Below are 16,549 nucleotides of genomic sequence, written 5' to 3' on the forward strand. Positions count from 1 at the left end.
GCCCCAGGGAGCAGAGCTGCAGATGCAGATTTGGAAGTGTTTGCTGTGTAAATAGAATGCCAGGTGTGAGCCTGGATGAGATCTCACAGAGCAGGAACTGGAGAGAAAAGAGAAGTCCGGAGGATGGAGTGGAGGAGGGGGACTCTAACAGCTGGCCTGGTGAAAGACGAGAGGCACAAAGGAGACCTAGAAGGAGCAGCCAGAGAGCTAGGAGGAAAACTGGGAGAGCATAGTGTCCAAAGGCCAAGCGGTTTCAAAGACACGGGAGTGATCAACCGTATCTAATGCCGCCAATAGGTCAGGATGAGATGTGAGAATTGATTACTGGATTTAACAACGTGGAGGTTACTAGGGAACTTGCCAAGGGCATTTTTGTGGAAGGGTGATACCTGAAGTGTGGACCACTATTTGTGGTACCACAGATGGGAGGTGAGGACGGGAAGGCATGAAAGACAGCTCTTCCAAGAGTTTGCTATGTGAGTGAGCAGAAAAACGGGGCAGGAGGTGGAGGACACAGTGTGGGTGGGGATTTTTAGGTAGGAGTTAGTACAGCATATGTGTGGAGGGGGAACAATGGATAGGACAAGGTCATCTTATCCATTGACCTTGGGGCCAAGTCATTGAATAGGTGGGAAGGGGGCGAGATTGCATATGCTTGGGGCTTCACCTGTCTAGTTATAGGAAAGACAAGATTTAAGCGATCAGGGAAAGGTAGCCATGCAGATAAGGTGTTGCCTGAGAAGGCTGATAAAGGCTATACAACCCCTTCTCTTCCTCCTTCCTTAGCCAGGCTCTAGCAGGTAGATTCAAAGGTTTCTTGTAGGATAGAAGTTCCTGCCTCAGCAGGGGCAAGGAGGCCTTGGGGCTGGGCTGGGCTGGGTGTGGCACTCTCCCTGCCAGCTTCTACAGCCTGGGGCAGGAACAAAAACCTGTGGGTGCCTCAGACCACAGCAGAGCTCACAGAACCCGAGGGATTCAGGCTGACCCTCCAGCATGGTAGAGTTCGCGCCCTTGTTTGTGCCATGGGAGCGCAGGCTGCAGACACTTGCTGTCCTACAGTTCGTCTTCTCGTTCTTGGCTCTGGGTAAGTTGGGCTGCACTGTGGGATGGGAGACCACCGCACTCAGGTGAGGCAGAGCAGCCACACCAGGTGCACACAGCACATTGATGGTGGGAAGACACTTATCCTAAAGGGGGCTTTGTTGCGCTCAGAGCCCCTGCCCAGAGAGAACTCCTGGGCCTGCCCAGAGGCTTCTTGGTGGAGTGGGGTAGAAGTCACCATCTGCGGCTCTGGGCAGGTTACTTACTCTTCCTGGATTGCACTGTGGGTTCTCCTTTGGCACTTGGATGGAGACCAATCTGCAGGCTGCCGGGTGGTGTAGGAAAGCCTCTGCGTGGTGATGGGAGAGTTCTGGGCTCTGCAGCCTGCTCAGAGAGGAGGGATTACCTTCTGTACTCTCTGGGAGGAGGAAACTGGGGCTGGTAGTAGGGTAAGTGAGAGAAACAGGGAAAGAACAGGAGGGCGGGGAGAAAGTGCAGGCTGAGAGTGGACTGTGGAGTGGGCATGCTGGGTACCAGGAAACCCGGAGTCAGACTCAGCTGGGCAACTGACCAGTTGTGTGACTTTAGCCAGCCCATGCCTGACCTCTCCAAGCCTCGACTTCACCCTCTGCAGATTGGGGACAACAATGCTGGCCTTGCAGGGCTATAGTGAAGGAAATGAAGAAATGTGCTGACCTCTGCTCAGCACAGACCTGGCCTGGACCTTGGACTGGGCTCACACTAGAGGGCATGAGCATGAGCATGGCCCCTTACCCACCCCACCACTGATTTGTGGCCAGAGAGATCACCCTTGCCCAAACAACAGCTCTGCCGAAGGTAACATTTTCGAGGAGGGCCTGGATCTGTGACTTGGGAAGGGAGAATGACTGGGAGTCCATGGGATTTTTCCTTTCATCTGCTGGCACCAGACAGGGTAGGAACTGCTGCCTCCAGGGCTGGGGTTCTGCACACAGGTACCACTCTCCTGGTTGTTGAAATGTTGACACACTCTGAACACATTGGTCAGTAGCCATGTCTCTTTCTCTCTCTCTCTCTCTCACACACACACACACATACACCCACATACACACACACATACTTCCTCAGAAACTCCCCCACAATTCTGTAGCTAAAAAGCTCCCCCTTGGCAAAGCAGGCCCTCCAGGACCCTGCCCTAGCATCCCTTCTGGTTGAGCTGTGTCTCTGTTCTAAGGGTTTTTAGACATTTTACACATCCCTGTATACCCCCTTTGCACAGATGAGCCAAACAATCAAGGATTTGCCTCCAGTAAGGGCTGAGAAACCATCAGTCGGAGGGGAATTCCACACGAGGCCTGGTCTTAGCCCTGATGCACCCCTGATTCTGGGGTGGCCAGGGCTGGCCTCTTCCTCCGTCCCTCCTTCTTTCAACAACAAACGTCACTGGTCACTGGAACTCAGCAGGGTTTGAGAACACTGTGTAGTTCAGAGTGGCCACAGACATGAGGCAGGAGCGGGAGGGACAGGGCCAGCTCTGAGGCTCCTGGAGGCCAGGCTGAGCTGCTTGGACTATGCCTGAAGTTATGGGGAAGTCACGAAGGGCTTGAATAAGGGGAGGGACCTACCTGGATTTATCTCTGGGAAAATGGGGCAGAGGATGAACAGAGAGAGAGCAGGAAAGGGTCTCCCTTTGCTCTGAGATCCCAAAAGACAGAAACCAGAACAGTTTATCCAATCAGTTGTCCCCATCGATTACTTGGTAAGTACAGACAACTCTCCTGGGGAGAAGGGAGATAGGCGGGGGATGGAGTGAATTAGGTGGCCTGGTGCAGTGGGGGAAAGTGAGCTTTGGTATTAGGCCTACCTAGGCTCAACGCGTGCTCCCAGTGACACTGGGCTGGCCACAGTCCCTCTCGAGGCCTTCCTCTCCTCCTTGAAGGATCAGGAAGCTGCTGTCTTCCTCCTGGGGTCAAGGATTGGACAGGACGGTGCTGCTAGTGCCGGGCCTATGGGCAGAGCTCAGTCTGAGCAATCTCACCTGCCTTCCTCTCAGATCCTGTTCCTGACAGCTCCTTCTTCCCTCCCCAGCCGAGATCTGCATTGTGGGCTTCATAGCCCTCCTGTTTACAAGATTCTGGCTCCTCACTGTCCTATATGCGGCCTGGTGGTACCTGGACCGAGACAAGCCGCGGCAGGGGGGCCGGCGCGTCCAGGCCATCAGGTGCTGGACCATATGGAAGTACATGAAGGACTATTTCCCCATCTCGGTGAGTATTGAGGCTGGTTGGGGGGCGGGGAGGGAGTTGGCTGGGGTGTGGTCAGGGCCAGAGTGCCCACATCTTCATGGGAAAATATGGCCCTGCATGCATTGAGGAGGCTACTGGGCTGGGAGGTAGGAGCTAGGGCTTCTGCTACTATGTGACCTGGAGAAGAGTCCAGCTTCTCTCCGATCATGGTTTCGCATCTGCAGGGATGCGGGGCCAGTACAGGGACTGATGAGTGTCCAGTGTTTGAAGGAGTTCTGTGGGGTATATGATGTAAGGCATGCCTATGTATCTTAAAGGCACAGACCCATGAGCAGCCCAGGCTTGGGAGTGAAGGTAATAAACTTACAGTTTCTAAGGACCATCTAACCTCACACTTAAAATTTACCAGAAGAGGAGGCTGACACCCAGAGAAAGAGAAAATGTCACCAATGTCACACAAGTTCTTTTACAGATTTCCAAGTGTGTACACTGACTGTGGGCAAAGGGACAGGTGAGAGAGCCTTGAATTGTTCTCAGATCCTACCCTGCCCCTAACTGGCATATAGTGTATCTTTGGGCAAAGCTTTATCCTGTTCTGAGGCTCAGTCTCCCCATGTATCTAGTAAGTAGACTGATTCCTCCTCCTCTGCATGCCTCCAAATCTCTGGCTTTCCAGCTCCTGTCACCTCATGGTCATTGTGGACAGTTGGCCCTGGACTTGAAGGTGTGTCCAGAGCAGAGCAGATCCCTGGATTTGAGTGAGCAGATCTTTCGGCCCCTTCAACGGAATCCCAGGCAATCTAAAGCCTTGATCTATGCAGCCAGGCAGTGATGGTTTATTGGCCAGATGGAATAGGGTGGGGAACGCAGCAGGGATGCAAAGAAGGGACAGGCAGGGGCAGTTGGCCCTCCTTTGGAAGCAGGAGAGAAGAAAGGGATAAGACATGGCCTGTGGAGACAGGTAGACTAGACTCTGATCCCAAGTCAGCCCCATACCATACCGGCTGTATGAACATGGGCGAGTTAGTCTCTCTGAGCCTCAGTTTCCTCATATGTAAAATGGGGATAATGCCACATACCTCACTGGGTTGTGTAGATTCAATGAGACAAAGCAGGTAAAGCACTTTGTAGGTTTGTTTGTTTTTTTTTTTGAGATGGAGTCTTGCTCTGGCTCTGTCATCTAGGCTGGAGTGCAGTGGTGCGATCTCGGCTCACTGCAACCTCTGCCTCCCAGGTTCAAGCAATTCTCCTGCCTCAGCCTCCCGTGTAGCTGGGACTACAGGTGCCGGCCACCATGCCTGGCTAATTCTTGTATTTTTAGTAGAGACGGGGTTTCACCATGTTGGTCAGGCTGGTCTCGAACTCCCAACCTTAGGTGATCCGCCCACCTCAGCATCCCAAAGTGCTGGAATTACAGGCGTGAACCACCGTGCCCGGCTAGCACTTTGTAGGTTTTCAGTAAACAGGCGGCTAGTATTATTTTACCTTGGCAGTGGGACTCTGAGAAGGCGTGGTCGTGACTCGAGTCTGGAGAGGACTCTGAGAGTCCTGCTGCTCTGACCTCCACACCTATGTAACTTCTCCCACTCTGCCTGGGAAGCCTACCTCTTCCTGTCCCTCCAGAAACAAGGTCTCCAGCTTGCAAAGGGGGAGGGGTAGAGGAAACAAGTCCACCAAAGTTAAGAAACTTGTCTGAATTATGGGAACGCAAGGTGGTTGGGGTTCCTGCCTTGCTCCCTTCTGAGAGTCCTGGAGCCCAAGAAGGACTGGCAAAGGCTGAGCCACAACTGGAATGCAGGAGCCTCTAGCACCGCAGTGGGCAGGGCCTCCAGGGCGAAGGGCAACGGGGGTGCTGGGCAGAGAGCAGGCAGTGGCTGGCAGAGACTCACGTGCCATGCTCACGAGGGGTGGTAGATGTGGAAAGGCAGAACATGGTCTAGCCTGGGGGGCTCAGGAGGGGGGCAGTCTCCCCTGCCCCTCATATGTGTTTCCTGCAAGGCCCCCTCCAGGGTCTTGTCAGCAAAGAAACTTAGGGCTTGCTGAGTTCTGGGAGCAGCCCATGGATGTGTCAGAGGCACAGTCCTCATCCCCACCCCAGGACCTCTGCACTTTGAGATTCACCTCCCTTTCCTGCCTCTCCTCTCTCCAGCCTGGGCTTCCTCTTCTGTGCCAGGAAGGTCAGAGTCTCCCCGGGAAAGTGTGCTGTGGCCAGCCTGGGGACGTGTGTGTGACATCAGGGACCAAGCCAAAGAAAACCTGAAGCAGGCTCTGGCCTCCCGGAGAGCTTTGGAGGTTCTGGTCTCACTTCCCGCTCTTGAGCTGAATCCCAAGCCCACTGGGGGAAAAAAAGCAGCCTGAAAAGGCAAACACACAAGCACAGGCCCAGACACTTGCCTCACGGTGAGTTCTGAGCCACAGGCTGACATCCAGCATGGCTAAAGCAGAAGGCAGGCCTGCAGAGGAGGCTGGGGAGGCCCTCAGGTCAGAGGGTGGAGGCCATTGGAGGCCATTCTGCAAGACTGGGACTGCTCACCTGAAAGTTCTCCCGGGGTGTCTTCAGCCAGCCCAAGGGCCTCAAAGGACGGCATCTGGCCCTCTGTGCACCTGGAGCCTTTCCAGTTGCAGGTCTGGCAGAAATGCTGAGGCAGCTCTGCACCTACCCTATCAACGTCCTTCCTGCTCCTTCCTCAGCCAGGTGGCTCTTGAGGAGGATATCTCAACCTTAGTACTGTTAACACTGGTGGGACACAGGCCTCGATTTGCAGAAATTCTATGTGCACCGTTTTGTTTGTTTGTTTTTTTGTTTGTTTGTTTTGTTTTTGTTTTTTCAAGACGGAGTTTCACTTTTGTTGCCCAGTCTGGAATGCGGTGGCATTATATTGGCTCACTGCAACCTCCACCACCCAGGTTCAAGCGATTCTCTTGCCTCAGCATCCTGAGTAACTGGGATTACAGGCACCCACCACCACTCCTGGCTAATTTGTACTTTTTTAGTAGATACGGAGTCTCACCATGTTGACCAGGCTGGTATTGAACTCCCAACCTTAGATGATCTGCCCGCCTCGGCCTCCCAAAGTGCTGGGATTACAGGCGTCAGCCACTGTGCCTGCTCCTGTGCACCGTTTTTTGTTTTTGTGTGTGTGTGTGTGTGTTTTTTTCCAGAATCCTTGCTCACCGCAGGCCCTTTGCAGCACCATCTGCCAAAGGTGGCAATGCCACTGAGTGGCCAGCAGAGGGCGAGATGATGTTCATTTTGACTATGTTCTAAGCTGGGCCTGTTGGGTGGGGCTGTGGCCTGCAGACTCTCTTTCCATAGACCCTCCCACCCTCCCACACACCTTTACTGCCCAAGTCCTGAAGGGATCATGGGGTGAGCAGACAGTAGGGAGACCCAGCTCTGCTGAACTCCCCCAACATTCACAAACCTCTATGCTCCCCTGCCATATACATGTGGCTGTCCAGTGATTTCTGAGCTTTTATCAGTTCTTACTGTGCTTTTATGAACTAGCACCTGGTGATGGAATTTCAAGAAAAATTCAGAAACCGTTTCTGGGCCTTGGAACTTTCTAAAGTCACCCGGTCAGCTTCCCACAGAGCTAGTTGTGGAGCGTCAGGCAATGTTTTGTGTAGGAGGAGCTGTTCCCACCTGATACTGAAGACCCACCCAGGCTCTGGGTTTCCCTGGCACTGAAGATTTTGTCATCTGGAGCAAACACGGTCTCCGTGGGCCAAGGCCTTAGGCACCGAGGGCTATGACCAGGGCTGTGACCAGTTGTCAGGAAATGCTGCCTGCACCGTGCCTGTCACTGTCAGAGCCAGGCTTGGGGCAGCCTGCAGGCCACCTCCTTGACCCCACCCACACACACCTGTGACAAACCCTCAGGTCTTCTGCAGCCTGCCAGGCATCTCTAGGGCCTTAGAGCCTGACCTCCTAGCCGCCACCTCTCAGCACTGGGTCTCTTAACCCGCGTCACTGGGACTCAGGTGCCCAGCTTTCACCCAGGACAGAAATCCCAGCTTACACAATCTAGGATACGTGCTTCCCCCTGAGATTGCCCCCTTGGTTATAGGAAGGCTCTGCCTGGGAGGTCTTCTCACATGGAGCTGGGGCGCATCTCCAGGACCCTCCCAGGAGTCCTACCTCTGCCATGGGCAGGGAGAGCTGGCACAGAGCACAGCGGTTCCCTTAGCCCCAGGGCTGCCTTGCAGGGACTGGGGGCCTCCCACCCTATTCTGGTCCACTGCACCCCACAGCCAGGTAACCCTCCAGGTAGCTTTGTCCACCTGGGCACCATTCAAATTTGGGGCTGTATTATTCTATGTTGTGGGGACTGTCTGCACCCCTGGCATCTACTCACTCAATGCCAGTAGCACTATCCCTCTCTGTTGTGACAGCCAAAAACATTTATAGACATTACCAAATGACTTCTGTTAGGGGAGGGGGAGGAGCTGGGGGCATACACTTGCCCCAGTGAAGAACCACTGCTCTAAGCCCTGGGCTCTGCCTCCTAAACTCCTCCAGCCTGATTTCTCCTCACCTGGCCCTAAGCCCTGACCATACATATCTCTTTATCTTGGCTCTACTTCTGCCAATGCCCCCAGCAGTCCATCCACCACACTGCGGCTGGAATAATCCTCTTAAAATGAGTGAAATACTGCAGTGACAGTGACTCCCCTGGCTCATAAAGTCTATTTTGCTGCAGCCTTCCAGTCCCTGCACCCCACCCACCCCTCACCTGCTTGTCCTCCCTTTGCCATCCGAGCTGTCTAGGCATGAGCTACATCACTTGTGCTGGCGCTCTTACTTGGAGTGCACCCTCTTACCCCATGAATCCCCTTTTACTTAGGACTCCTACAGGGTGGCAGAGCCTCCTGGTTACACACACAGAACCAGGCTTCTGGGTTCAAACCCTGGCTCTAAGTCTATACTAGCTATATGACCCACAACTAGTTAATGAACCTTGTGTCTCCATCTCCTCATCTGCTAAGTGCAGGCGGCAATGATACAATATTTCCCTCATACGGTTGACAGAGGGTGAGGCAAGTTGGTGTATGCAAGGTGCCTGGGGCCTGGTAGATACTGGGAGTGTTTACCAACTCTGGCACTCTTTCCAGCTCTCAGGGCCTGGCACTTACTGTATTTCTTCAACAAGTGGGCAGGGAGAGTGCGCATGTTAGAATTGAGGGGATGTGTCCATGGGTATCAATGTGTGTCTGTGAAGTGAATGTGTGACTATGGTGGGGCAAGAACCAGCTAATAACTTATCAACAGAGTGGACTGGGGAGGCCAAAGCCCTACCCAGGGCCACAGGGAGTTACAGCCAGGGCCAAGGAGAATATCCAAGCCTTTCCATCCATCTGAGCTGGATAGGGGGAGACAGGGAAGTACCCTAGTCCCTAACACACACACACACACACACACACACACACACACACACACACAGCGCTAACAGCCTGAACCTGAAAGAGGATTTTTGAATTTTGATGTGTAACCAAATCCTCTAGGAAATCTGTCACAAATCAGATGCCCAAGGCCAGATCAGACCTACTGAATCAGACCCTGCATGCCCAGCATTTTTAACCTGCCAATTAATCTAAGCACATAAATAGGCCATGAACAAGCTCTCCCACGCCAGGCCCTGGAGCAGTGCGAGGCAGGTTGTTGATGCAGGAGCCACTTTCTCCTGGGAGAAGGGAATCGAGAGAACCCTGGACCTTCCAAGTCTGACTAGTGAGTGAAAGGCCCCAAAGACAGTCCTGAGTGCCAGGATATTTCCCTGGGTCTGGAACAAAGGCTTCCTGGCTCACTTTGCACGCGCTCTCTCTCTCTCTCTCTCTCTCTCTCTCTCTCTCTCTCTCTCTGATGCTTTCTGCAGGAGGTGGCAGAACTCAGAGCCATCTGTGTGGCTCAGGGCAGGTCTCCACAGCTCAGTTTGCTGGACTGTCACACTGGGCCTATCAAACTCCAGCCAGCCTCCCTAGGGCCAGATTGAACATTAAACAAGCTAACAGCATGGCTGCTTTGTGAACCATAAAGAATCTGTTAGGACAGTGGGCTCTTGAGGCTCTTCAGTTGACCCACGGCTGTGAGGGGGCACAAGTTCGTTTGTGGAGAAATGGGAATGGACAGACACAGTAGAGACATAGCACCCCCGCTGTCCTCCCTCCCACTCAATGTCCAGATGTCCACTCCCGGAGAGCCCTATGTGGTGCTGTGATCGTTTAGGCAGGGACTGAAGAGCGTCTTGGGGTTAAAAAAGCGCCCCTGTAGCCCCTGCCAAAGAACTGAAAACATTTTCACACCAAGACTTGTACACAAGTGCTTGTGGCCACGTTATTTGTAATGGCCCAAGGGTGAAACCACTCAAATGTCCTTGACTAATGAATGGACATCCAAGATGTAGAATATCCATAAAATGGAATAGTATACAGTCACAGCAAGGAATGAAGTACAGATACATACTATAACATAGATAAACCTCCAATCATGCTAAATGAAGGAAACCAGACACAAATGCCACATATTATATGATTCCATTTACGTGAAATGTCTGGAACAGGCAAATCCATAGAGACAAAAAGTAAATTCGTGGTTCCAGGGGCTGGGGAGAGGGGGGGGAGTGACTTCTAATAGGTATGAGTTTATTTTGGAGTGTTGAAAATGCTCTGGAATTAGATATTGATTGGTAACACACTTTTTTTTTTTTTTTTTTTTAAAGACGGGATCTTGGCCAGGTGTGGTGGCTCACACCTGTGATCCCAGCACTTTGGGAGGCTGAGGGGGATGGATCATTTGAGGTCAAGAGCTCAAGACCAGCCTGGCCAACATGGTGAAACCCCATCTCCACTAAAAATACAAAAATGAGCCTGGTGGTAGTGGTGCACACCTGTAATCCCAGGTGCTCAGGAGGCTGAGGCAGGAGGATCGCTTGAGCCTGGGAGGCAGAAGTTGCAGTGAGCCGAGATTGTGCCACTGTACTCGCGTCTGGGCGACAGAGTAAGACCCTGTCTCAAAAAAAAAGAAAGACAGACAGGATCTCTTTCTGTAATCCAGGCTGGAGTGCAGTGGTGCAATCATAACTCACTGCAGCCTCATTCCTGAGCTCAAGCAATCCTCCCGCCTCAGCCTCCCAAGTAGCTTGGACTACAGGCACGCACCACCACAACTTTAAAAAAAATGTTTGCAGAGATGGAGTCTCACTGTGTTGCCAGGCTGCTAAGATTAGAGGTGTGAGCCACCACACCTATCCCATACCTTTTAAATGTACTGAAACCCTGAATTTCATACTTAAAATGGACACATTTTATGGTATATAAATCATATCAACTAAAAGCGATAACAACCCCCAGAGCCTAGTAACCTGGCTATGCACTTCTCCAGGCCCCACTGCCTGCTGCACACCCAGCCTGCCAGGGCATGCACCCAGGCAGGATTTTCCCCAGACAGCCATCCATCTTCGCTTAGTCACACTCCCTTCACCTAACAGAACTGAGGGAGGGAGACAGACCACAGCACTTCACAAGTCTCCTCTCTTCTTTGTTTACCCCCTTAAACCCAGTAGCAACCCTGCCAGGGAGGCGTTATCAGTGTCCTGTGGGACAGAAATAATTGAGCCACAGAGGGGACAGGGGCCTGACAACGGTCATGTGATGAGCCAGCGGCAGAACCTGGGTCTCCCGACTCAAGGTTCTTTTTCTCACTAGTGGAACCCTGGTAACATGCCAGGATAGGATTGGGGTCAGGGAGCCTTCCTTCTGAGGCTGCACCATCCTCATCCATTGGGCTTATTCCTTCCTTCCTTCATGCCATACCCTTTCCAGAGCATCTCCTCTGTTCCAGGCCTGCACTGGGGACACAGATGCATCAGACACATGGTCTGTAATCTTCACAGGGATGTTGTGATAGATTTGGGTCCAGGGGACAGATGAAAGAGGTTAGCATAGAAAGATACCAATAGAGACCACATCTAGGGAGGTGCAGACCACACCTTAGTATCCAAGTGCCTGCACTGTGGGAAGGCCTGTGTCTAGGTCACTGAGCCAGTATTATTACATGTATCTATGTGCACGTATCCAACTGCATGCTCTGTGGGACCACAATAGATAATGTGCGCGTAGATGCCCATTCTAATATTGGCTCAGTGACCTAGACACAGGCCCTTCCACTCACCAGGGTGTTCTCTATGCACAAATGCTTTTTTTTTTTTTTTTTTTTTTTTTTTTTTTGAGATGCAGTTTTTTTGCTCTTGTTGCCCAGGCTGGAGTGCAGTGGCACGATCTCGGTTCACTGCAACCTCCGCCTCCCAGGTTCAAGTGATTCTCCTGTCTCAGCCTCCTGAGTAGCTGTGATTACAGGCGCCTGCCACTACACCTAGCTAATTTTTGGTATTTTTATTAGAGATGGGGTTTCACCATGTTGGCCAGGCTGGTCTCAAACTCCTGACCTCAGGTGATCCACCCGCCTTGGCCTCCCAAAGTGCTGGGATTATAGGCATGAGCCACCATGCCTGGCCGGAACATTGTTTTTCTTAAAATGGGGCTATTTCAGCATGTTGATACCCCTGTGTAGCCTCTTGATGCCTTCATGTTATATCCTGTACAGGTGGTGCTGGTATAAATAATTCCAGGCACCATCATGCTTGAGTTTCTCAGTAGCCCTAGGAGGTAGTAGGGACAGGGCCAAATACTGTATTGCCACTTTATAAATGAGGAGTCTGTAGGAGAGGGAAGCAATTTGTCCCAAGCCAGCATCAACTCTGTGGCACAGCCAACACCATGGTATCTCCAGGTGCTGTCACACACCATATCTGAATCTTCGTAAGAACCCAGGGTGGTCAGACATATGGATGAAGACCTGGAGGCTCAGGGGGGTTTCCCAAGGTCACACCAGTGAGGGGAAGAGTCAGGGTTGGAACACAGGCCCCACCCTGGCTCAGTAGGTTGCTGTCCCTGCAGCTGGTCAAGACTGCTGAGCTGGACCCCTCTCGGAACTACATTGCGGGCTTCCACCCCCATGGAGTCCTGGCAGCTGGAGCCTTTGCCAACCTGTGCACTGAGAGCACAGGCTTCTCTTCAATCTTCCCCGGTATCCGCCCCCATCTGATGATGCTGACCTTGTGGTTCCGGGCCCCCTTCTTCAGAGATTACATCATGTCCGCAGGTGAGTGTTTCCACCCCTGAGCAGCTCAGGAAGGTAACACATTTTCAGGAGGGTTGCCAACAGTTCTGTACTTCTTCCAAGAGTGTGTGCAGTAGGAGAAGGAGGCTGGGCCCAAAGAAGCACTTCCTACAGCACCATGCTGGGTGCTAAGTCCACCAGTGGGTTGGGAAGAGGGAGAAGACTCAGGGAGCTCCTAGCTGGAATGGGGTGCAGTGGGGGCAACCCCAGGCCTTGCTGGTGATCTCTTTCATGGGCTCTATGTGCTTTCATAGCCCTTGCTCCCTCACCCCATACCTGACCCACCTTTCTCTTTCCGCAGGGTTGGTCACATCAGAAAAGGAGAGCGCTGCTCACATTCTGAACAGGAAGGGTGGCGGAAACTTGCTGGGCATCATTGTAGGGGGTGCCCAGGAGGCCCTGGATGCCAGGCCTGGATCCTTCACGCTGTTACTGCGGAACCGAAAGGGCTTCATCAGGCTCGCCCTGACACACGGGTATCAAGCCTCTGGGAAGAGCACTCTGGTTTCAGTTGGCGATTGGCAAGGATTTTATTTTGATGGGAAGAGGGCAGAGACGAATGCAGATTCTATTTTGGTAGAGATTTTCAGTCCATTCACAATGAAGATTATATTTTGGTGTCTCACGCCCAAATACCTAGAAAAGTTTCCACAAGGGAGACTCAGTAATCTAAGAAACTAGGTGGCAATGAACATATTCCACAAAACTGGCACTTGACCTGAGACCTATGATATCTAGAAGAGTGATATTTGGGGTACATTTCAGAGCTCTTCTCCCTACTTGGGGTGAAGCATCCTTGAGAAACATGAGCCAGCTGAGGTGGGAGAGATTTTTCTGGGAAAAACAATGCAGATTTTTGTATCTGGGAGGACTGTCTGAAGCATGCTGGTCTACCTCTCATGGTGCAACTGGGAAGTTGTGGCCCTGCAAGGGACCTGCCCAGAGAATGGGGCTGTGAAGGTCTGGGAGATAACCCAGGCCTCCACTTCCAGCCCAGGTGGCTGACCTCTGCTCCATTTCTTGGTCACAGAGTCCCTGCAGGAAGCTAAAGGGCCTTTCAGCTTGTGCCTTCTCTGGGGCCTCCCACATGCCCTCTTTCCTCTATTTGTCTCCAGGGCACCCCTGGTGCCAATCTTCTCCTTCGGAGAGAATGACCTATTTGACCAGATTCCCAACTCTTCTGGCTCCTGGTTGCGCTGTATCCAGAATCGGTTGCAGAAGATCATGGGCATCTCCCTCCCACTCTTTCATGGCCGTGGTGTCTTCCAGTACAGCTTTGGTTTAATACCCTACCGCCGGCCCATCACCACTGTGGGTAAGTCCAGGACCAGGCTGGGAGGGAGGAGGCTATGTTGTGTGCTGCAAGGGGACGTGGAGATGGGCCAGATTTATTCCTGCCCTAATGGGGCTCTCATTCTAGTTTGGGAAACATACACACGCAAGCAGATAGAATAGAAGACAGTCTGGGATAGGAACTATAGCAGAGGTGCCAAGAGCAATAGTTGCGACCAGTTGCTGAGCATCTACTGTGTGCCAGGCACTACACTAGCTGCCCTACATGAAGCAACTCAGTTTATTCTAACAACCTTCAAGGCAGGAAGCCTGTATGCAATGGCACAATCTTGGCTCACTGCAACCTCTGCCTCCCAGGTTCAAGAAATTCTCATGCCTCAACCTCCCGAGTAGCTGGGACTACAGTTGCTCACCACAAAACTCAGCTAATTTTTGTATTTTTAGTAGAGATGGTGTTTCACCATGTTGACCAGGCTGGTCTCAAACTCCTGACCTCAAGTGATCCGCCTGCCTCGGCCTCCCAAAGTGCTGGAATTAAAGGCATGAGCCATTGCGCCTGGCCATACCTTCAAGACAGGAGTTACTATACCCATTTCATTGATGTAAACTGGGGCTCAGAGAAGTTAAGTATCTTCCAAAATATCACACTGTTTTTGTATAACAAAGTTGAGGTTTTTATTAGGATCATTCTGACTTTTTACAATGCCGGAAAAGGTGGGTTTAATTCTTTTTTTTTTTTTTGAGACAGAGTCCTGCTCTGTTGCCCAGGCTAGAGTGCAGTGGCATGAGCTCAGCTCACTGCAACCTCCACCTCCCGGGTTCAAGCGATTCTCCTGCCTCAACCTCCAGAGTAGCTGGGATTACAGGTGCATGCCACCACGCCTGGGTAATTTTTGTATTTTTAGTAGAGACAGGGTTTCACCATGTTGGCCAGGCTCATCTCGAACTCCTGACCTAAAGTGATCCCCCAGGCTCAGCCTCCCAAAGTACTGGGATTACAGGCATGAGGCACCATGCCTGGCCTCCGAAAGACTTTATAGGGAGAAGTCCATTTATCTCATCTCCATCCATCCACTTGCTAATTGAGCAGACTTGGTAAACCCCTACATCATGACCCCACACCCGTGTTGTGTGGCAATATTTTCACGAATTTTAATACTTCTGCCTCCAGAACTATCGCCAGAAGAGAGGACAGAGGAGCTGCCTTCCCAGCCAGGCAGAACCAGAGAAAGAGATGAGTTAGGTCCATCCTGATTCCTCCCTGGGATAAGAGATCCACTGCAGGTCAGCGTGGAGGGGTAGAGGGGAGAGAAGAGCTGCCTGGGCTATGAACTCACCCCATCTTAGAAATATAGCTGCTTCCAATCATGGCATCTTGGACTCCCCAGATCATATAGCCTGAAGGTGAAGGGCACACCCCCGGGGTCTAAAATCTGGCAGTGGTTCTTCCTGGCTATGTGACCTTGAACAAGTCAGGTAACCTCTCTGAGCCTCATTGACTCATCTGTCAAATAGGAATAATGACAGTTTTTTATACCCATAGGATAATAGGGAGTATTTCATGTAAAGCACCTAATACATTGCCTGACACATTGAAATCCAGCCATTGGCCAGTCACGGTGGCTCACACTTGTAATCCCTGCACTTTAGGAGACCGAGGAGGGCAGATCACGGGGTCAGGAATTCAAGACCAGCCTGGCCAACATGACGAAACCCTGTCTCTACTAAAAATACAAAAATTAGCTGGGCATGGTGGCGCATGCCTGTAATCCCAGCTACTCAGAAGGCTGAGGCAGGAGAATTGCTTGAACCGGGATGCGGGAGGTGGAGGTTGCAGTGAGCTGAGATTGTGCCACTGCACTCCAGCCTGGGCTACAGAGCGAGACTCTGCAGGAAAGAAAGAGAGAGAGAGAGAGAGAGAGAGAAAGGAAGGGAGAAAGAGAGAGAGAGAGAAAGAGAGAAACGGAGAAAGAAAGAAAAGAAATCCAGCCATTGTTATTATATCAGAATCCATTGTCTTATTCATTATCTGTAATCTTGGGAGGCCGAGACGGGCGGATCACGAGGTTGACCACTAATGTCTTAAAAAAATTCATTACCTGAGATTAGGGCTTTGAGGAGATCTGGAATGACACAGCAAGACTCCGCTGAGATTAGGGTTGGAAGGAATGGCAGTAAGAGCACTTTTCTGCAGGGATGAACCATAGGGATGGGCACCTGCCCCAATGTCCCTTTCCCTACCCTAAGCCACTGCACGCCTCTATGCCTTGCAGTGGGGAAGCCCATCGAGGTACAGAAGACGCTGCATCCCTCGGAGGAGGAGGTGAACCAGCTGCACCAGCGCTATATCAAAGAGCTGTGCAACCTCTTCGAGGCCCACAAACTTAAGTTCAACATTCCTGCTGACCAACACTTGGAGTTCTGCTGAGCCCAAAGGGCAGGGCCAACATTAGGGAGCCCAGCAGGAGGTGCTGTGCTCTGAGAAGACTTCCTGGAGGTGTTTGTTGAACATATCTGCAGAGCCTTCCCAGACTCCTGCAAATCTAACCCATGTCAGGCTGTAAGTCAGGGTGGGCAACGCAGAAGAGGAGACCAGATTCTGGCACTGCAATCTGCACTTCTGCTACAAGACCTCTGCAAGCCTCCTGCTCCTTGGCTTCTGTCTGCTCAGTGAAATGGGAGAAAGGGCTGGAGGAGAATGTTTTCTGAGGTCTCTGATCTCTGTTGTAATGTCACTCAAACATTATAAAAGGAAATGCAGGGGAACAAAGAGAACAGCAAGGTTTTTATTCCTCTGACCTTGAGTGACAGC

General features: G+C 51.8%; 1 protein-coding gene across 1 annotated transcript; it reads left to right on the forward strand.

The window, feature by feature from the left end:
* Positions 1-993: 993 nt before the first annotated feature.
* On the forward strand, positions 994-16,204 carry MOGAT2 (monoacylglycerol O-acyltransferase 2). Its single transcript, XM_050756313.1, has 6 exons — positions 994-1,084; positions 3,109-3,287; positions 12,222-12,426; positions 12,746-12,920; positions 13,560-13,759; positions 16,011-16,204. The coding sequence occupies exons 1-6, from the start codon at positions 994-996 to the stop codon at positions 16,163-16,165; spliced, it is 1,005 nt and encodes a 334-aa protein (XP_050612270.1). The 3' UTR covers positions 16,166-16,204.
* The last annotated feature ends 345 nt before the right edge of the window (positions 16,205-16,549 follow it).

The sequence above is a fragment of the Macaca thibetana genome, chromosome 14, assembly GCF_024542745.1.
Source record: "Macaca thibetana thibetana isolate TM-01 chromosome 14, ASM2454274v1, whole genome shotgun sequence".
Taxonomy (NCBI): Eukaryota; Metazoa; Chordata; class Mammalia; order Primates; family Cercopithecidae; genus Macaca; species Macaca thibetana.